The sequence below is a fragment of the Podarcis vaucheri genome (genome assembly GCF_965113315.1).
Source record: "Podarcis vaucheri genome assembly, chromosome: 13".
NCBI classification, from domain to species: domain Eukaryota; kingdom Metazoa; phylum Chordata; class Lepidosauria; order Squamata; family Lacertidae; genus Podarcis; species Podarcis vaucheri.
The window spans coordinates 32,427,069-32,448,900 of record NC_138751.1 but is presented as its reverse complement, the minus strand read 5'-3'; the positions used below and the strand labels follow the sequence as shown (position 1 = coordinate 32,448,900).

Sequence of the window (21,832 nt, the reverse complement as noted above, 5' to 3'; positions counted from 1 at the left end):
ATAAGCCAACAAAAATTACCAGCCTGCAATTTTTTAATTTTACTGGTTTGGTAAGAGGCTAGTAACCCATGTTTCTATGCTGGCCAAGGAGACGGAGAATCCTCTTCTTTCGCGGCTAGCAATTAGCCTCTTAGCAGCCTGGGGTTTTTTTGTTTTGTTTATTAAAATGCCCTCTACTGGTGAAGGAGGGACAGGCTTTCCTTCCTCTGTTGTCAGTATAGAAACCGAGTGGCCTGGGAGAGGAAGAACAGAGAAACCTGCCGGCCCACTCACTCTCCTGTATGGAATTTCTGGTTGCCCATAGTTACCAAGCAAGTTATTAAATACAACGCTGAATAATAACAGGTTTGCTGAAGAGCAGGGTGAAGGGCCATGAAGCAGAACCCACTTGCAATGGAGAGCCCCCTCCTGAATACCCCACCCACCCAGCCTTACTTACTTTGTTGGATAAGTGTTGTACAGGGACTGATGGCAGACAGCTGGGGAGGAAGCTTGATCCATGTAGGTAGGCCCTCCAGCTGTAGAGTCTCCAGATGTAGTGGCAAACCTGCAACAGATGGGGTCCGCATTGGTAATAATCTCATATGCCCAAGGGACCTTTTGCCCATTGCACTGGGCACCTAAATCCACCAAAGGGGCACTTGATACAGTGGTACCTCTGGTTACGTACTTAATTCATTCCAGAGGTCCGTTCTTAACCTGAAACTGTTCTTAACCTGAAGCACCACGTTAGCTAATGGGGCCTCCTGCTGCTGCCGCCGCGCAATTTCAGTTCTCATCCTGAAGCAAAGTTCTTAACCCGGTGTATTATTTCTGGGTTAGTGGAGTCTGTAACCTGAAGTGTATGTAACCCGAGGTACCACTGTATAGACAAATGAGGATCACCTCTGTCTTAGCATATGTCTTCCCAGCCTCTATCCTGCTTTGTTAGCAATCCTTCGCCCTTCCCTCAGCAGCAACGGCATATCTGTCCCAATTAGCTTATACTCTCCTGCCTTCTACCCACTGCCATTCATTCATTCATTCATTCATTCATTCATTCATTCATTCCAGGAGTTCCGTTTCCTGTTCCCTGCATGCCTTCCATGCCCTGTGTTTTAAGGACCATCCCCCAATGACTGTCACTATCTGAAGAAGTCTAAATCCCTCCTTCACATCACAACTGGAAGCTGGTCAAACAGGGAGCAGACGTAGCTGCCAAGAAAATTAACTAAAAAGGAAAGGCCCATCGCAGTGGGAGGGGGTTTGTGGAGAGAGAGACAACCCTGACTATGAAAGCCACGAGTCCTCAACCATGTCCGTTTCCTACCCACTCTTTCCCTTGGGGATAGCGCTGGCAAGATACAGACCCAGACACATTTAGCTTACTTCAGGTTTCTAAAAACACAGATCCAAATGAAGAAGCCATCAACCCATGTTTGGAGACAGGGCAGTGGCCAGAACTCTTGGTTGAGGGCTAATGAGGAGAGATGGCAGCCAAAGGAGAGAATACATCTGCTTCCCACCCCAAATATTTATATTTCCTTCCGTTTTTAAAAAAGAGCCTTTAAAGAGCCATGGTACTCACTCTGGCACAACTTGCTTGATCAGCGGCTTCACATACCCATCCCCTGTCTTTGCTGCAAAAGGAAAAAAAGAGGGGGAGGCACTGAGTTATTACATAGGGCATGCAAGCATCTTGTCCAATCAGTTCTATGCAAATAGATGAACAAATTGAAACCATTCGGTGTTCCTTGTTCCTCTTGTTTTGCTTTGTTTGTTTTATTGTCTTCCTATCCTGCCTATTTCTCCAAAGAGACTAAACGTGGCTAACAAACAGTAAATGTGCTCTCAAAGAAATGTGTTGATATACAACTCATTTAACAAATCCCAGCAGCGTAAATAGAATGCAGAACTGCGACAGCAAAAAATAAAACTATTGTACAGTTTTGCATCAACTGCTTGAAGCTGAATAGTGATCGCACCTGATTGACTTCAGCTGGAAAAGCATTCCAAAGTGTAGGTGCCACAAAGGAAAATGTACCCCCTACCCCTAAGCTGCCACCCATCTTGTATCCCAAAGTCAAGTTTGCAGGGAGGAATATACTGAAAGGGCTATCATACACTTGGTCATGCATACCAGGGGAAACCCCTCTGGCCCATGGAGAAGGCAAGATTAAACCTCACCTATATCCCTTCCTAGAATGCTTTATCCTGTTTTTGAGCTTTTCTAATTTCTGGCAACTTGGCTATTCTGTCTGCAAGAACAGCTGCCAAACATGTTTTTTTTTTGTTTTGTTTTTAAAGACACCTTGTTCTCTCCTGGAGCCCCATTCATCACAAAGACATTTTCCCAATAAATCATTTTCACCTGCAATTCCATATTCTCAGCCTCTACACAATCCAAGTCTAGCGCCACCCACTTTCCTCTCCCTTTCCTTTTGCTTCTTCTCAGAGCCATTTCTGACCTATGCTATGTACCTGGCTAAACATTACAGTCATTTCTATATATCCCCCTAAAGTAGCCTCTATCAACCTCGGGTTCCCAGATGTTGTTAGACTACAACTCCCATCATCCCTAGCTAACAGGGAGTCCGGCAGTATCTGGGGACCCAATGTTGAGAAGGGCTGCCCTAAAGAAAAAAATGTTGCACATACAACAGTACAACACAGATCACACAAATTCCAGAGCGGGGGGAAACGAGAGACTTGCAGCTGAATGTAACCATTGCTTAGGCTCCCTTGCCAGAGGCATGCAGAGAAGTCTGTCTGTGATTAGATGTGAGAGTGGGAATAGACCATTCCTGAAGAGATCAGGTCAGTTTTCTCTTGGTGCTGCAAAACCTACAAAGGACTGGCATGTAGTATTTGGAGAAGACCTCTTCCTTGGGACGGTCAGGATACACATAGAGGAGGTATGGGAGGTCCCCAAGACGGTCTGCCAGGGTGCGGATGGAGAAGTCACGAGTGGTGAAGGGCATCAGGTTCCAGAACATTCTATCAGCTGTAAGACACAAGAGCATCATAACTCAGCAGCGGAAACAAAACAAGCAGCTCCGCTGACCAACCAGAAATAAATACAAATCCCCAAATAAAAGCAAAACACCTACTCAGAATTTCAGGGAGAGGAAGCCTGCCAGAGGGCTTTTTGTATGGCAGCTCCTTTGTGGAGTTCCCTTCTCACAGAGGTGCATCTGTATAGCTTTCACCATATGCTGAAGAGGCACCTTTTCACCCTGGCCTGTGACACTTTAGGTAAGTTTATTCTGTGGGACCTCCTCTTTTGCTGACTCTATACTGCTTCACACTATCTGTAACCATTTCACTTGTCTTATAATTGTAATGGTTTCATTTAAAAAAAACAAAAAACCACATATTATATTGTGGTGAGCTGCCCTGAGACCTTATGGTGAAGGGCAGGTTAGAAATTTTATAAATAAATAGACACATTTATGACTACTACAAAACATCACTGCTTCAGCAAATCAGGTATGAGTGCCTATTTCCAGATCTGCCTGGTCCCTCAGCTACTGGCCTTCCTGATATAGGTAAGTCAGCCACAGTGATGCATGCTCTGGTAGCTTACAAATTAGACTACTACAGTGCACTCTATGTGGTGCAGCCCTTGATGATGGTTCAGAAGCTACAAGTGGTGTATAACACAGCAGCTAAGCTTCTAAAGGTAAAGGTAAAGGACCTCTGAGAGTTAAGTCCAGTCGCGAACAACTCTGGGGTTGCAGCGCTCATCTCGCTTTACTGGTCGAGGGAGCCGGCGTACAGCTTCCGGGTCATGTGGCCAGCATGACTAAGCCGCTTCTGGCGAAACCAGAGCAGCCCACAGAAACACCGTTTACCTTCCCGCAGGAGCGGTACCTATTTATCTACTTGCACTTTGACGTGCTTTTGAACTGCTAGGTTGGCAGGAGCTGGGACCGAACAACAGGAGCTCACCCTGTCACAGGGATTTGAACCGCCGGCCTTCCAATCGGCAAGCCCTAGGCTCAGTGGTTTACACCACAGCGCCACCTGTGTCCCTTGATGATGCAGCCCTTGATGATGGTTCAGAAGCTACAAGTGGTGTATAACACAGCAGCTAAGCTTCTAGTAGGACTCATATTACACCAGTCTTGAAAGAACCTACAATGGTTGCCAGTTCCTACCAAGCCCAATTTAAGGTGTTGGTATTGACGTACAAAACCCAAAATGACTTGGGCCACAAATACCTGAAGAAGAACCACCTCCTCCTATATCAATCTGTTGAGATGCTAACATTGACAAGGGAGACTCTGTAAGCAGTAACACCACTTTGTGTGGTTTGGGCATGTGAGAGGGCCTTTTCTGTGGTGTCCCCCAAGTTATGGAATGCCCCCCTCGTGCATCTTGCATTACTGTTGTACAGTTTTTGATCTGAGGTCAAGCTGCATCACTTTACCCAGGCTTTTAAGTGAGTGGATTCCTCCCCACCCCATCCTGCAGAATTGCTGCACTCTTGTTTTGCAGGGCTTGTGATTTCGTTTAGTTTTGTGGTTTTAACACGTGGTTATAATGAATTGTATCTTGTTTTAAATTGTGGTATTTTACGTAACCTGCCCTGGCTCAAATCGATGAACGGCAGAATAAAAATATAAATAGCAAAGAAAGTAAATAAGATTTCACACATAACATAGTCACATCTAACCCAGCTAATAGGAACATACAGGACAGGAAGTGAAACTAGATGCAATTATAAGCCAGCAATTCTGACGGAGAAGGGCCAAGTTAATGCGCAACATGACAAATGGAATGCAATAAACTACAGCTATAAACTTAAAGCTATATTAGCCAATGTTACCTAGAATCCCAGAGACAATAATAGTGTGCTGTTAATGGTAAGCAGTTAACTGTTGTTTGCAACGATTTTTTGATTCAATACTCTCAGAGCAGGCAAGGACAAAATGCAGTATTTCTTCTGCCAAAAAACCGAACTCACTGTTGTCAAACCTCCAGGCGATTGTGATACCTCCAATCTCAGAGTCACTAAACCTCAAAAGGAAAGTTCCATCTGGCTTGTTGATTAGCAGGTTGTGGGCTTGCTGCTTGTTGACAAAACCTAGAATAGCCCTGGAAAGAGAGGGGAGAGAGAGAAGTCAGACTACAAAAAGGTAAGATGTGGCTATTGCAGCCTGTAAAAGCCAGTAAAGGCAGCAAAAGGAGGGGGGAATCTCACCCATCATTCCAGTGAGGTTTCAAGTGTTTCTTCAGGACTTCCATCACTCCATCAAACCACTGCCAGAATGTGTAATTTCGTCCTGGGAGGTTCTCCTGGTTAAAGAGAAAGAAAGATCAACATTCCTGCCTGTTTCTCAGTCACCCTGGGGTCTTGTAAAACAGCTGGAAGCTTTTTAGGTTTCCTTGGATCTTAAACTAATGGTTTACATAAAGTAAAGTAAATCCTTATCCAAATAAGGCTTGCCACTATCACAAGTTATGGGGAGAACTAGCCATCAGTTGAGAGACACTTTTGTCTTTGGTATGTGCCTTGATGATGACCAGCTGTCACTATAGCACTTCTTGTCAAAAGACAATGCAATCTCAACTCATTTTTTCACCCAAAAGGTTCTCATGAGCTCCTTTCACTGATTAGGGACAGAGAAAGAATGACTTGCCCTGTGTTACCAAGGGAACCCAAGGCTGAGCAGGATTCATTTGGACCAAACTTGTTTTTTTAGGGTTTTTTTTTAAAAAAAATATTTATTTTATTAATTGCCTTCTAAACCACCATCTCAAGTCAAGTCAGTTTACACACAGAGCAAGTGAGGAAACATCCTGGTGTGGCCCAGAGAATGTCCTAAAGACTTCTGACCAGGATCCAGGATCAGAAGTCCCCAAAAACCTTTGGTACGCTTTATGTGTGTGCACAGAAAACCCTACCTACATATATGCCTAGAGTGAATTGTGGAACCTGTATAAAGATACCACAATGTGTATTTGTTAATAAGCTGGTTCAAAGTAAAGCAGTTAGATGGATTGAAGTTTCTTTAATAAACCGACGGCCTAGTTTTATACAATCCTTTCCCAAACTGGTGCCTTCTTGGATGTTTTAGACGACCACTCCCATCATTCCCAGACTGAGGAAAGTTGCTTGACACAAATGCCAGTACAGTGGTACCTCTACTTACGAATGCAATCTGTTTCGGGGTGCGGTTTGAACCCCAAAAATCTGTGAGCACCGCTACTGCACATGCACAAAGGGTGCAGATAGCTTCTGCACATGCGGCGTACCTGGAAGTAAACACTTCCGGGTTTGCCGCGTTCGTAACCTGAAAAGCCACAACGTGAAGCAAACGTAACATGAGGTATGACTGTAAATGAATATTGGCACAGGCCTATTGTCACGTAGGGTTCACGTAGAGAGATGTGTTCTTTCCAATTCTCCCTTACTGATTGGATCGCAAAACTGGCCGCCGCTAACAAGGCTGGCCCTAAATGGTACTGTTGCCAACCCAAGCTTTCCTTCCTACTGCACCAGAATGAAGTGTTTCAGACAGCAGGGAGGGGAAGAAGTGAGAAAAAGAGGCATAGATATGGAATGAAATATAAGTCCAGGTGGGGTGGGGTGAGCTGCGGTGATGGGAGAGGGCCTATAGGCCATGGTACCTTGCGCCCTATCCTCAAAATGGTTATCCAGCAAGTCTAGTTACTAACCAATTCCCAACTACAGTCATACCTTGGTTGTCGAACGCCTTGGAACCTGTATGTTTTGGCTCCTGAATGCTACAACCCCGGAAGTGATGGTTCCAGTTTGCGAACGTTCTTTTGGAACCTGAACCTCTGACAGGGCTTCCGCAGCTTCTGATTGGCTGCAGGAGCTTCCTGCAGCCAATCAGAAGCTGTGATTTGGTTTTTGAACGTTTTAGAAGTCGAACGGACTTCTAGAACGGATTCTGTTCGACTCCCAAGGTATGACTGTAGAGCACACACTCACACACCCTTACCCTGTTGAACTGGGCCCAGGAAACAGCCATGCTGTTGTAGTCTTCTAAGAGGTTCATGTTGCTATTGAACAGTTTCTGGGCCAAGAAGAGCAGGTTTTCCTTGGTGAGACCTCGGCTGCTCTGGACCTCTGATTTGAACTTCATGTTGAGGGCCTCGCACAGCTGCGACCACATCACCTTGTCGGGCACGGCGAAGGGCACACGGCCCGGCTCTGCGAAAGCGTTGTCCCACAGCACCGTGGCTGTGGCGTTGTTGTCCTGGCTGCCGTGCACAATCACCACCACAGGCAGGGACAGCGTCTTCACCTGGAAGACCAACTCGTTGCCGCCAACGCTGAACTGGGATTCAAAGAGGATGGTGAACTTCTCCTCGGTCACTGACTCGGCGCCGCGTCGGTCAGAGCGCTTGATCCGCTTCAAGGACTGTGGAGAGGTGCCGTGGGAGAGGCAAGCACAGCAGCGGGGGGAGGCGGAGAAAAACAGAGCATAGGCTGTCAAGGCCCTAGAAGTGATAGCCATCGCTTGCAGATAGTGGTAGGAGAAATCTATGCCATATATTAAGGCATATTTGTGGAGGGAAATACACACAGTGTATTTTGGTCTACTTGGAGAGCTTCAGATGCAGATTTTGGCATTTTTACCAAAGCTCGTCACACTAGAAGTGGGAATTGGAAGAGGCCAGTTTATAACACTGGCAAAAGGCCTGAAAACCAGAGAGCAGGGACAGGGAGGACAGATACAAGGGAGTCCCCCCATTCAAAGCTCCATCTTGGCCCTGGCTTTTGGCTCCATATATGGCTCATTTTTCCTCTCTCAGAATCAGGAGGATTAATAACAGACCCTTGGTAGGAAAAATAAAAGCGGGCTGGGTGGGAATCAGTGCAGGCATCTTTGTCTTACCATGTTACGGAAATGAGCGCTCAGAGTACCAGTCGCCTGGTGATATTCCATCACACAGCAGTTGTTCAAGATATCGCCGCTGCTCTCACTGCCAAAATAAACCAACGGTAGTTAGCAGAATATAAGCCAGTGCACCACAGGCAGTTTAATATCTTCCCATCTACATTTCTGCACCAGGACGACCCTGCTGACATAGCTTTTCATTGCTTCAACAAAAATCTTGATCTATTTATTTTTTAACATTAGGTTAAATTTTACAAACGAGTGCATGCAAATGTACACATGTATTCTGAACGGGCTTAAATGGAATTGTCACTTTTTGCCTTGTGACCTTTCATTGCCAGCCTTGGGGGAAGGCTGCTGCCATGCCACAAAAAAGTTTGCCAGCGTGTCAGATTCCAAGAAGAAAGCCTTTTGCAACACAATGGTAGAGGATGTGAAAAGTCTGCTTGATTGAAAGAAAAACAACACATAAGAGCCCAAGAGCCATGATAGCAGCAAGGGAGCAGTCAGGAAAGGAAGCTTCTAAAGTTCTATGGACTGAGGGGTAGGATGAATTTCACACACTGGCCAAGATTTACATCTCTTAGTTCCTGAACACCTTGCACAGGTGTGAGACACCTTTTTTTTCAGCCCAGGGACCATATTTCCTTCTGGGCAATGTTCTGGGGGCCACATGGCCGTGGTGGGCAGGGCCAGATGCAAAAATGAGCAGAGCAAAAAATGCAAATTCTGCCTAGTTTCTGCACATACTCTCCTCTCTAGCCTCCTTCCAGGCAAGCAAGATGCATTATCAGAGTACAGTGGTACCTCAGGTTACAGACGCTTCAGGTTACAGACGCTTCAGGTTACAGACTCTGCTAACCCATAAATAGTACCTCGGGTTAAGAACTTTGCTTCAGGATGAGAACAGAAATTGGACGGCACGGCGGCAGCGGGAGACCCCATTAGCTAAAGTGGTACCTCAGGTTAGGAACAGTTTCAGGTTAAGAACGGACTTCCAGAACGAATTAAGTTCTTAACCGGAGGTACCACTGTACAATGACATGTTCCAGCCAGGCAAAAAACACCTTTCAAGGATATGGAGCAAGTCTGGCAAGGGCTATGGCCTAAGAATCCCTCCCCCTGCTCTTGTATGGAAAGAGTGAAAACATTCCCTCTACTAACTCCCCTGCTAATGTTTTCCACTTCTTCTACTTTCTTAACAGAATTAAACAATGTACTGAAATACAGCTCCCATCCTTCGCGCTCCATGGCTTAGGATGAGCACAAGTGTCTGTCCTAACCTAGCAAAATCACTCACGTGAGGTGTGTGAGGGTTACACATACTTGCGGGTGCTCTCATTCTTCAGAAGGGCTTTGGCCTGCTGCTCGCTGATGATGGTGGCCTTCACCTGTGGGGGGTTCATGTGGACATTTAACTTTCCACCAACCAGCAGCCTCACTGTGGCTGCAAACTTGGTCTGGGTCTTCAGCACCTGGGGAGGCTGCTTTTCAATAATAAAAGTACTGTGGAGGGAAGGGAGAAATAGAAGGAGGAACTACTTGCAAAAAACAACAACAACAAAAACAGGACGTTGCAAAGGAAATAATTTACATAGCTAACTAGCTGCTATTACTCATTTATGTCCATGCTCTTTCCATCATGGTTGTAAAAAGTTGAAATTCCAGATGTGGAGAAAGCAGTGAGGGCACATTTGCATGATACAGGAAAGTAAGTCTTTGCAGTTCAAGCCCACAGTGAACACCATACATTTTTTGCAAATAAAATGAGGAACCCACACAATATATACAAGAGAAAACTCACACTGGTTTGAACTATCTGGCTTGCAATTTTTTTTTTATGTGAGTGTATAAACTGCATACACGCATTATAATATGCTGCTTACATTTTTAGTTGTCACTGCAATCTATTTCAATTTTTAAAATTTGTTTATAGCACGCTTTTTTTTATCTGAATCAGTTTATATATTTACATTAGTTACCTTGCACTCTATTGTGGAAAGGTGGGCTATACATTTGTTTAAAACAAATAAATATTGCTTATGCAACTGGTTCTGAATGCTAATGATTTGGTGTATGTACCGTTCTATTTTTAATAAATTTCAATTAATATACCTTGCTGTGTATTATTAGATGGAATGACCCCACATCTCTGAACAAACAAAAGTCCATCCACACCTCGATGACTCTCCCACACAAGATTTTCCCTTCTTTCAGCAAGAATGTCCCCACCACCGCTCAAATTACCTAGTCACCAGGGCAGAAATTATGTCTGTGACGGTGGTGTTGATGTCAGCCAACATCTCTTCATTGGGCCCTGGAATGGGCAGCTGCTGACACAGATGTTCAACACGGCGCACTTGCTGGCGGTTCTGGCAGATGATCTCAGCTAGCTTCTCACACCTACAAAAAGAAGAAGCTGGTTTAGGTGCATGGGGGCGGGCAGGACGCCAGAAGTGACGGGCTCAATCCAGATAGCACTTTCAGATGATGTCTAGATCACTGCCAATACATCCTACCTACAACTTTGCTTAGGACACTTCAGCACATGCAGGCTCCCAAAAGTTTGAAAGTGAGCATGGTGTATTCAACACTATGTAGAGTAGAGCCATTGAAGTTAATGGACATGACTCACTTAGGTTCATTAATTCCCATGAGTCTACTCAGAGTAGGACTTGGTTGAAAAACACTCATAGTGCTGCAGTAACTTGAGATTGTGTGTGTGTGTGTGTGTGTGTGTGTGTGTGTGTGTGTGTAAGTAATCTGTGGCTCAGCTACAACTCCCATCATCCTTGACCACTGGCTATGCTATCTGGGGCTGATGGGAGTTGCAGTCTAAAGACAGTGGGAAGGGAACAGATTCCCCAGTGAAAGGGTGCAACTCCTTCCCTACCAGTCACAGCCCCACCTATAATTACTTTGATCTTGCCTGGATTTAGGTTTCAGCCAGTTCACTCGTATCCAGTCTTCAACTATGGTAGCATATTGAGTAAGCTTTGCACTAATGATGTATTGGATTTCAAATGATATCCATATAAACTTGTGATGCCAAATTGTTTTATTAACTGTATGCAATTTTAATTGTGGTGTTTATTTGATATGACATGACTCCGATTTTTGTTGTTGTGTGGCCTTGTAAAGGCTAACTGCTGTATCAACAATACATTTAAGCTGAAACTGAGAGTGCAGGATGCCACAGGACAAAGATGAATATTATTAGCATATGAACAGCACCAACATGTCTCCAGATGATCTCAACCTGCTGTCTCATACATATGCTTTTGAACACAAAGTGGGGAAGAAGTTGTAATCTTGCAGAATTCTCCAAGAAATATTTGGGGAGTAAGGGGCTGCATTTAGCAGCTCCCAAGTTCAGCTGAAAAAAGTGCTTTGTTTGCAATGTAAGCAGCAGCTCTTGTCACTATCAGGATGTGAAAGTTCAGTCCCTGGTCAGAGCTGTTACGGATTCAGCATCTAGAGCGGCGCAGATGGCAGCATTTTGTTGCTGCTGACAGTGCTGCAACACTGTTGTTGTTGTTGTTGTTGCTGTTGTTTTTTGTTTTTAAATGATTAATGCTGCAATCTGCTTGATGTATATAGAGAGCCACTTGGGAAGGGATTACATATTCCACCTCGTTCCTTGAAATTCCTCCACTGTGGCATTAGGAGGGGGCAACTTACTGAGGGGAAAGCCTCACAAGGGAAAAGAGAGTTAGTCCAATGCCTGCCTACGTACATTTCCAGAATCGGTCATGCCCTTCACCCTAGATCCAGTTCTTGGTTTGCTAAATAGCTCATGCAGTAGTTCTGCTCTGCCTGAAATCACTCCATCTGATGTAACCTGTAAGCCTCCCACCCTTATCTCAGAGCTGCACATATTCAGGCTCTGATCAGGGCTGTGTATATGAAGCAATTCTGCAGAAGCACAGAAAAGCTACAGCATATAAATTGCTAAACATCTCAAGCTTTCCTTTCTTATTTTTCAAAAATATGTTTCCAGCCCTTGTGGCTTTGAAGATTTTCTTGAAACATGTGTCAGGTAACTCTCAAGATGCCAGAGAGATGGCAAAGGTCGGGGGCAGCATAGCACTTTGCCTTGTCTTACTTAAAATTTGCATATTTCAGGTTTCAATGTTAAATGATTTGTATTACCTTGGGACTGAGTTTTGATTTATTTTGGTGCAGACCACACACAGCCTTCTCTACTGCAACTCAGTGCCCTCTGCACACAGCTCAAAGAAGCTCTCTTCTCAGTTTTTACCTTGCATTGCTAAGACTGGACCCCTAACACTTAAAAAGCGTGCACCTTACACTAAGCCTTCCCCCATCACCATTCATTAAGTGCTGAACTAGTTGCAAAGCCCCGATACCCCTCTCACCACCACCCTGGTTCCCTCCTCACCCATCACCTACCAAGCCTGCAAGCCATCCAAAGGGCCCTCAGGGGGCCCGCCATTCCCCGCTAACTGTTGCCGCCTCTTCCACTGAATCAGCTCGTCGTCCAAGATAATGGTTTGTTGCTTGCGGAGCAGTGAAAGTGTTTGCTGGTGCTTTTCAGCCAGCTCCTGTGAAGGAAGAAGAGGAGACATGCATAGAGGAGTTGCCTAGCGCAACACTGGTGTATACAGAAGGAAGTTTGGCCAGGGCTGGAGATGGTAGAGCTCACCACACGATACTGCTGCAGTGTCTGTGCCTCGCGGGTCAGCCAAGCTTCCAGCGATACCTTCCTCTGCTGCAAAGTAGACTCGCGGGCCATGCGCTCCTGGGGGTTTAGCTGGGCTAGCTGAGCAAACTGGGCTGGGAAGGGAAAGGAGAGAGTATTAGGCTCCCTCCTGGGTCTCCTCATAATCCCCACCTGCCAGGCAGGGGTGCCTCAAATCCAGCCCTGTCTCCTCAGCTGCTTATTGCTCTGTGCTTCAACAGATAAGGCTAGGGACATGGGGTCATGTTGTGCATATGCCTAATTACTGTCTTCCAAAGCAGCAACAACTCTATTCCGAACTTAAAAATGGAAAGCGTAATGCTGGTGGACAACAAAAAGAGGTTCAAAGACTCTCTCAAGGCAAATCTTAAAAAATGTAGTATAAACACAGACAACAGTGAAACACTGGCCTGCGAGCGCTCCAACTGGAGAACAGCCTTTACCAAAGGTATGATAGGTTTTGCAGATGCTTGAACTCAGGACGAAAGGGAGAAATGCACTAAGAGGAAGGCACGATTGGCAAACCCTCACCATGATCAACTCCCACCCGGAAACCTATGTCCCCATTGTGGAAGGACGTGTGGATCCAGAATTGGCCTCCACAGTCCCTTACAGACTCACTGTTAAAACCGTGTTCATGGAAGACAATCTTACTAAGCTACGAGTGATTGTCAAAGAAGAAGAAGATCCCAAGTCAGACTGTTGGTCCGTCTAAGCTCAGGACTGGCCACCCTTATACTGTTGGTGGTTCTCCTTTGTTTCAGAACAATATCTTGAGATGCCAGGGATTGAATCTGGGACATTCTGCATGTAGAGCACATTACAGCCCTTCCTTCAGCTTTGCAGAGTGACTTACTACTTGCCTCCTCTACCACATACACACACCTTGTACGCGATGGCTTTCTTGGTACTGGATGATGAAGTACTCCTGCGTCTGCTGAAGCCTCTTCAGCTGGTTCTCAGTGTCCTGAGTAACAAGGCGCAGCTCCTCAAAGGTCTGGTTGATTTGCAGGTGCTTCTGAGACAGGGCATCGGCCAGATTGCTAGCTGGCGAGGGACTCTACAGGTGAAAGGAGAGAAGGTTATTGCCAGAGGCAGAGCAGAACTGCCAGACCAGGGCATGGGAAACAGGCACCCTTCCCAAGACTATGAGTTGCAACACACAACTTAGCTCTACTCAGAGCACACCCTTTGAAAACAATGGACTTAAGTTACGCATCTGCCCTGAGTAGAACAGCATTGCATGCAGCCCTTCATCCTACTCACATCTGTAGCCTCTCGCACCAGGCGCTGCTCATGGTAAAGGATGTGTCTGATGCAGCGCACTAGTTCCATAGGGCAGCGTTCGTATGTATTCTGTAAAAAGAGAAAGAGAGAGAGAACACAAACAGGCTGAAGTGTTGGGGGTAGAACAAGTCGGGAGGATCAGCTAGTAGCTCCACAGCCCATTCACCCGTGAGGAATCCTGAGTGCAGCTTCTCTCTGCTGCCCTCCATATTGCCCTCCCTTCCCATCACCGACCGACAAGCCACTGGAACCCACCTGCAGCTGGGTGGCGTAGTGCCCCAGTTTGATCTTCAGAAGGAAGCCGTCCTCGCCCACCTGGTGGTCCGCTTTCTTCTGCAGCTCCTGGATCAGTCCCTCCAACAACTGCGTGGCCTTGGCACCCTCCTGGGGGTTTTCCGGGTCGATGGAGTCCCTACCAGTTGGGGTACAGACCAGGTGTACATTTGTCAATCCCAGAGAGCAGCCCTTGCACACCTGCCAACCATTATCTGCCTTATCCCAAACCTTAGAAGGTAAGAGGGAGAAAACCGCACCACCTCCAGACTTTCAAACAAGGACAGAAATCCTCTGTCATGCAGCAAACCCATGACTTGTGTTAATTGTGTTAATTTATTTTAAAGAACTACAACCCCCCTTGATTTCTTACAATCACTGAACTAAATTTAAATTTATGTATCATTCAAAGGAAGGGATTTGAAAGCGTATACAAGTTTGTCCACTTATCACTCTGATAAAAAGGGCAATTCAATGTATATAAAAATACAACACTAAAAAGGAACAGTAAGGTTTTTTCCCTCCTGCAAGGCATTTTCAGCATCCTGTCACCTTTGAAACGTACATGGCACATGTATATATATGTAATCAAACTGAATGCTGGTTTATCCACCAGTCTTATCCTTCCTTGAATACTTCCACCAGACTGTCTGGGGGTTTTTTTTAACCTATTATTTTTAAATGCTGCACGTACATCTGTTTAACTGAAATATCCATCACTTAAAACAAAAGGCACAATCTATTTTAAAATAGTTGCAGAACTACTCTGCGGTAGGGAAGAAGTGGGTTGGTGATGCGACATGCACTAGCCAATCAGATCCATCCATAGAGAGAAAATTGTTGGAACAGAGATGGCAAGTGCCTTTCTGGAGCAGTCCCACCCACTTAAATAATGCTATGTCTGTTCACATGCTAAGTGGATGAAGAAACAAAAACTCAGAAGCAGTGAAAGGAAACTGTATGCTATGGAAAGCTGTGATTGCAAGGTGGAAGTAGCAGTTATCAGTTAGGGCCCCTCCAAATTCATGGGGTGTTTTGTGTGTGTGTGTGTGTGTCCTGTAATATGTCATGGATGCTATAATACTGCACCAGTGGAGAATTTATACTGGACCGTCCATGCATAATTCTGCTTTATTAGTTGTTCCCTAGTGCTTCTCCACTGTTACCACATTATTGCTCTCTAGAGGGCCACCTTTGTGCCACAGAACTGCAAAAGCAGGACAATAAAATAAACTGGAACACCTTTGGTCTAAACAGTAACAGGACTTCAGTAGGAGGTCACAGGTCATGCACTGATTGGAAAACAAAGCAGGATGTCTGCACCAAACTTTTGTTGGAGGCACAAACAGTAACAGAAAGCAGAGTTGTGTACAACTGCCCTAAAACTATCATGAGAACCATGAATGCACAAGAAAAAGGATGTCTGGAGAGGCCTGGCTCTATGGCACTCAAAAGGGCTGCTCTAGGGTAAAGAAATGTTCTGAAAGGAAGCTGACTGCCCAACAGTGGCACACTTCCAAAAAGAACAGGAAAACTGAAAGAGGGGTACCAGTGGCGATTACTGGTTAGGTAGGTACCACCAACCATCTCCAGCAGCTGTGAGATACTACTTCAAGCAGATCCAGAAGGAAAAACTGGTGACTGAAGGAAGAATGTGTAAGTGCTTTATAAGTTGGGACGAATCAGGGACACTTGGGAGGCATATGGATCAGGCCTGGAAAGCCAAGGCATGATGCCAGTGGTGTGAACCAGAGGATTTGCCAGTATCCCATCCCACCACATTCCTCTGCAAGGCTGAAGATGGTCCTGGACAGCCAGGCCTCGCGCTCACCTACCATGGCTGGCTCTCAATCCACTGCGAGAGGTAATGGCGGACCTCGATGGGAAAGTGCTGCCCATACAGGGCCTGCATCTGCCGCAGGGCATCCCCCTGGAGTTGCTGCGCTTGAATCCACACCGCCATGGCTCAGGACCTGACAGGGAGAGAGACTTGTTGAAAGAAGGGGACGCCATGCATAGAGCTTCTGACTCATCCACACGCAAGGCTGCGTATACTCAAATCACCCCAACCTCCAGTGGCTGGAGACCTTCCAATTATAGTAACAAAGCCAGACACATCAAGGATGTCTTCCTCATATAACTCAAGAGCAAACACTTGACATACCTGGATTCTTTTGGAAATACTGCACTGTTTGTTGTCTCTTAATCCTCTACCCTTCTTTCCAAAGGACGGATTAAGAAGAGATGAGAGAGGGTATGGGTGTAGTAGGGCAAGCTTTAATTAAGAGGATTGCAGCAATGAAATTCCAGGCTTAAAATGAGCAATCTTATGAAGTGGCTTGGGAAGCAAGACCTTCCTGCCTCCTTCCTTATCTGTAAAATGGGAATTATCAACTATTCTCCTCCTACCAGGTTTATTGGGATCAGTGTGACAAAGGACCTCAACACAGTATAAAGTGCTGGGACAGAAGCTCTACGTAGGTCTCCTGAGGCTCAAACTTCCAAACACCACCTTTGGGCACAAAAGCAGCCAGGAGACATGACTTTATGGCAGAAAACCAGCTGCCTGCACATCTCCCAATCAGGGCCCCACACTTCAAATGCACTTCCTTCCAAGTAAAAGCAGCAGCATTACGCCCACTTTTATATCGTGTAATGTGTAGCTTGGCCCTCAGTGGGTAGATTGTTGAAGCTAGGAGGTACTGTCCGGTAGCATATGGCAGGTGACTTTGCGAGGTAGGTCAGGATGTAGAATTAGGTTGTGCCTAAGGGGAGGAAGGAGGCTGCGGCCATTAAAAGCACTTTGCACAAACCAGATATACCTCCCTTTATTGTTACTTCACATCGCCCCGTCCTGAGCACTAGCAATGAGGGGGGCAGGGAAATATCTGACAAGGGCCATGAATTAGTTTTTTTCAGCCAGAAAAGATAATTGCTGGTGTTTCTTAACACGTTTTGTTGGGAAAATCCTTCCGCCATAGAAAGCTGGTAGAGAGGAAGTGGAAACACCCACTGCTTGCAAGTTTGGAGAGAGCTGCAGAGGGAAACCAGAGGGGGAGAAACAAACTTCCTCAAAAAGTGAATGGCTCGCTCAAATTCTGAAAATGAAATGTGTCAGAGGTCATAGAGTTAGAAGGGACCCTGAGGATCATCTAGTCCACCCCCCTGCAATGCAGGGATCAAGGCTACTTTGAAGCTATGAGGCCTCTGGTGTGAAAATTCCTTCTCCCTAATTTGAGATCTCTGGAAGGTTATTGCGGCTCCTCAATGGGGCAAGTGGCATATGTGTGTATGACTATGCTCATACTTAGGCAGTCTGTTGGTTGCGACTTTTCATATTCCAGGGCTGAACTCTGAAGCTAAGGCAAATGAAGCTGGCAATTTGCATTCACCTTGATTTGTGTTTTTAAAAATCTCTATTGACATCTAAAAGAACAGTAAGGGCACCTTCGCTTAGAATGGGCTCATGGGCCAGAATCACCACTCTCTAAGTGCTTTTTTTGTGTGTGGCCCCAGAGGAATCAACTGAATTTGCTTGTGGCAGGAAGTGCCTGCCTGACTGGTGGCATTGTCATTGTACTCATGCCAACAATGGGAATGTTCTTTCTCCAGCACTCAGGAAACAAGAAGGAACACCGAGATGTAGGACCCAGTGTTGGGATCCCCAGTGTTGCACTTGTGGGCACTACAGCACTATCAGACGCCCCCATATTGCTTGCCAATGACCCCTGTCCTGCCCAATTTTATGTTTACTCTTAATTGAGGATTTAATTTTTGCCTTGTTTGTCTGCCTGCTTTTTTTAGTCTGTTTTCTATTGATATGGGATGTATGTGTTTATCCTGTTTGGGGGGGCGTTCATCACCAACTTTTATTCTATGAAATTGGCACTTTGCGGTGCTTGTAACAGATTTTTAGATGTCCCAGTATGGCCCTTGGCTAGACTGCGGACCCCTGAGCTAGTGGGCAGCAAATGAAGCGTTTTGAGGCTTTCTAGCTTGGGGTGGGTGGGTAGGAAGGCAGCTGAAGGACAAACAGCACTTTTCATTCGGAGATTCACGCATGAGCAATCTCTTAATGGGAACACCTGTGCGGTTTTTAATAAATGCAGGCATGGAGAGCCTGCTAATATGATTGGGCAAGGATACGCGTTAAGCTTTCCTTTCACCATTTATTGATCTAAACCACCACCCTCGCCAAGTTGTTATTTTTGCCCACTGTTCATTCTATGGAATGGAAAAACTTTCCCAAACAAATTACCGCCCCCACTGTGGTTGCATTTAGCAAAAAGAACCCCGTACAGCGGGAGACCAATTATAGTTCTCCCGTTGTGTTTCCTCATTCAGGGTACTTATACCTCACTTTTCAAAGCAAGGAGCCTTGGCAAAGTGGCTTAGAAAGTCAAGTTCTGCCTCCGTGGTTATATGCTTCTTTATACCAGTTTGCTGAAAACTCCAGGATGTGAGAGTGACCTGGTGCTTCAGTCCCGTTTGCAAGGTTTCCCAGAGGCACTACAAGAACAAAATGCTAGGCTAGATGGCTGGATTCAGCAGGGCTTATTATGCAAACCCCAGAGGCTGCTCAGCATGGCTTAACAGAGTGGCTGAGTCACCTCTGCATTTGCAGCCTTCCGCACACACCAGCTGGGGTGGAAGATATGTGGGGAAGTGGGCAGGCAAATCACTGCAGCTGCCTGGACCTGGTGCAGTGACTGGGCCTGAATTGGGCCCAGTGCCATCACATGATGGCTGTAGGACCATTGAGCTCAGCCCCTCACTGCAACAACCCATCCTGGGTCCCTCTGCTAGCTGCGGGAGTCCTGATGACAGTACTTCCATACCTTCTCGCCATGTTCAACAGGAGGAAACGGGAGCTGTGTGCCAGAAAAGTGGCACTGGCATCGCTCCCACACACAGGCAGAGGCCAGCAGGTCTGGGCAGAGGGAGCCCTATGTGCAATCCGGCATGAAGGAGAATTGGGTTTGTGCCCTTGCAATATTATGAACAAGTACAAATAAATAAAAAAATCCATACGAGTTTAAAGCTGATTAATACTAGTGTAGTTTAGCAATGACATTATAAGAGGTTTACAAAATTCTAAACACCGGGGTGGGGTGGGGGAACAGATGGAGGAAAATCTCTTTCTCTCTAACACTTGGGATGTCATCTTGACATTGATCGATTGGATTGAAAAAGAAGTACTCCTTCATTAAACTCATAATCAATGGAATTCATTACTGCAAGAGCCTAACTTGGGCGTTTGAAGGACATATGGAGGAAGAAAGTGTGGAGAGGCTGCAGAGCCACTTGTGTCAAGCTGCTCTGCCTTGTCCCCCCACCAGCTCCACCTCTACCCTTCATAGGAACACTGGCTAGAGAATGAATGAACACAGAACATTGCCTTACACAAAGTCAGACCACTGGTGAAACTGGCTCAGTAATGCCTACAGCGACCAGCAGGGGCTGTCAAGGGTTTCAGACAAGGGACTTTCCAAGCCCCGCCGGGAGATGCTGGGGATTGAACCCAAGGCCTTTCAAATGAAAAGATACTGCTCTACCACTGAGCTATGGCCCCGTATAAAGGTAAAGGGACCCCTGACCATTAGGTCCAGTCACAGACAACTCTGGGGTTGCGGCGCTCATCTCGCTTTGTGGACCGAGGGAGCCGGCGTACAGCTTCCGGGTTATGTGGCCAGCAGGACTAAGCCGCTTTTGGCAAACCAGAGCAGTGCACGGAAACGCCTTTTACCTTCCTGCCAGAGCGGTACCTATTTATCTACTTGCACTTTGATGTGCTTTCGAACTGCTAGGTTGGCAGGAGCAGGGACCGAGCAACGGGAGCTCACCCCGTCACGGGGATTCGAACCGCCGACCTTCTGATTGGCAAGCCCTAGGCTCAGTGGTTTAACCCACAGCGCCACCCGCGTCCCTTATGGCCCGTACAGAAGCTGATAATCTGAAGGAGAATTCTTCACGTTTTCAGCTGAACTCACTTAGTAGAATCCTCTCCCCTGTGCACTATCAGGGTTCCCAACCATAGAGAGGATTTGAAGTGTGTTCAGCCAAACATGCAGAAAAAGCCCCCCTCAGACTTCCCCACATAATGCATGATGGCTGGAGGTGAGGAAGTTGGGTGGGGGGAAGCAGGGCTGGTATGCTTGGCCCCACAACACTTCTTTCCTCCCATGTGTTCTTTGAATGTCCTGAGATTTTAAGAAATGGGATCATGCAAATTCACAGAGGTCAAGTTTATCTGTAAGCTATGAAGCTGTGACAGCTAAATGAAACACCCATGTACAAAGGTAGCATCAATATCAGGTGCCAGAGTGGGGAGGGTAGGAGGAAGGGCAGAGCAAAGTTACAGACTTTGCAGGGACTTATGGCTTGGCTGCTGTTAAGAAGAATAACGCTGGGGGAATGGGCTGTTTGGTCTACTCCAACAACCCCATTCTTCTGCGGATCCTGGGAGCTCACTTACAGTCAGACACCCAACCCACAAGAACAAGAGTGTGATGATAGACTCAGCTCTACCACTGGATCTATGGGTGCTATTTTGGGCAGTGAGACTTCCCAACCACTACAAGTTAGTGCCAGCTTCTATTTCGGCCCTGGGCAGCACTCAAGCATGGCAGTTTATTTTGGGCTGTTGGGTATTCAAGTTGGTGTGTGCACTTTATAGCAGGAATAACAAATGCAAGCATAAGAAGGACAGATGGGGGGGCGGGGGCGGAAAGGCCTATTTAAATAAAAGCAAAGCTCTGCTCTGTCTCGTTCAGATCCAAAGCCTGACAGGCCAGATTCAGTGGCTGGAATCCTAGGAGATGATGCAATGGTAACTAGAAAGGAGGTGCAGTGTGTGTGTTTGTCTAAGAGAGCGAGAGAGAACAAACTGGGCAATTACTGGCCACAGAAGCACACGACATACTACCGCTAGTTCAGAAATTTTAAAAATGCAAGTGCCTTTCATGCCAAAGGGCAGCCTGGGATAGAACAAGCTGGACTGACAAATGTGAAATGACCGACTAGTGTGACACACCTCTGCTTCCACTGTATCAACAGGCTGCAAATGGTAAACGAAGCAAATGTTTCTCTGCCTTCTTTAGGCATACTTTGCATGCCACAGCTTAGCTGCAGTGCTGTGAACGCATTCTGCCCAAAAGAAGATGAACTCTGAACTTTACTCTCCGCTGTGCATGACATACAGCCCCCTGGAAAATAAATTTATCCATGTTCCTAGTTCCTACATGGACTTGCCTGGCCGTTTACATTTCCCTTGGAGACCCTGCTCCATGCTCACCATCTAAAGTGAGGTGGGCAATTACAGGAGACAAGGCCTTTCCAGTTGTGGCACCCCAGAAAACTCCCAGAGAAGTCTGCCTTATGCCATTATCACACACACCCCTACTCCCGCCTTAGCTAAACATCTTTTTATTTGCTCAGGAATGCTATTTCCGAGATCATTTTGTTCTAATTTTACTAACTGCTTGGTGCAATTTCTTGATACATGTTTATTTTATCTATCATATTTTATGTTACATATATATCGCCCTGAAAGCAATGATTGAAGACCACATAACAGATCTGTGTAGGTATGGATGGAAGAGATGGAAACTCCAAGCCTTCTCGTTGCTCTGAAATGCCCCAATATGAGAGAGAAACTACACTACTCCAGGAACAGGCATCATTTGATGGAATGCAAAAAGCGACTTACCTGTAT

The 21,832-nt window shown here is 46.1% G+C and overlaps 1 protein-coding gene across 3 annotated transcripts in view; it reads right to left on the bottom strand.

Moving 5' to 3' along the window:
* Positions 1-21,832, bottom strand: part of LOC309517757 (signal transducer and activator of transcription 5B) — a 54,436-nt gene that overhangs the window by 3,479 nt on the left and 29,125 nt on the right. For all 3 annotated transcript variants that reach the window (XM_082197223.1, XM_082197225.1, XM_082197224.1), the window contains 15 exons: positions 15,954-16,091; positions 14,101-14,257; positions 13,825-13,914; positions 13,444-13,618; positions 12,523-12,653; positions 12,270-12,421; positions 10,104-10,259; positions 9,183-9,362; positions 7,854-7,941; positions 6,954-7,376; positions 5,186-5,280; positions 4,949-5,079; positions 2,828-2,983; positions 1,568-1,619; positions 440-547 (listed from right to left, as the gene is read on the bottom strand). In XM_082197223.1, coding sequence (XP_082053349.1) covers positions 440-547; positions 1,568-1,619; positions 2,828-2,983; positions 4,949-5,079; positions 5,186-5,280; positions 6,954-7,376; positions 7,854-7,941; positions 9,183-9,362; positions 10,104-10,259; positions 12,270-12,421; positions 12,523-12,653; positions 13,444-13,618; positions 13,825-13,914; positions 14,101-14,257; positions 15,954-16,081 — 2,222 coding nt within the window. In that variant the 5' untranslated portion in view covers positions 16,082-16,091. The remainder of the gene's footprint in view (positions 1-439; positions 548-1,567; positions 1,620-2,827; positions 2,984-4,948; positions 5,080-5,185; positions 5,281-6,953; positions 7,377-7,853; positions 7,942-9,182; positions 9,363-10,103; positions 10,260-12,269; positions 12,422-12,522; positions 12,654-13,443; positions 13,619-13,824; positions 13,915-14,100; positions 14,258-15,953; positions 16,092-21,832) is intronic.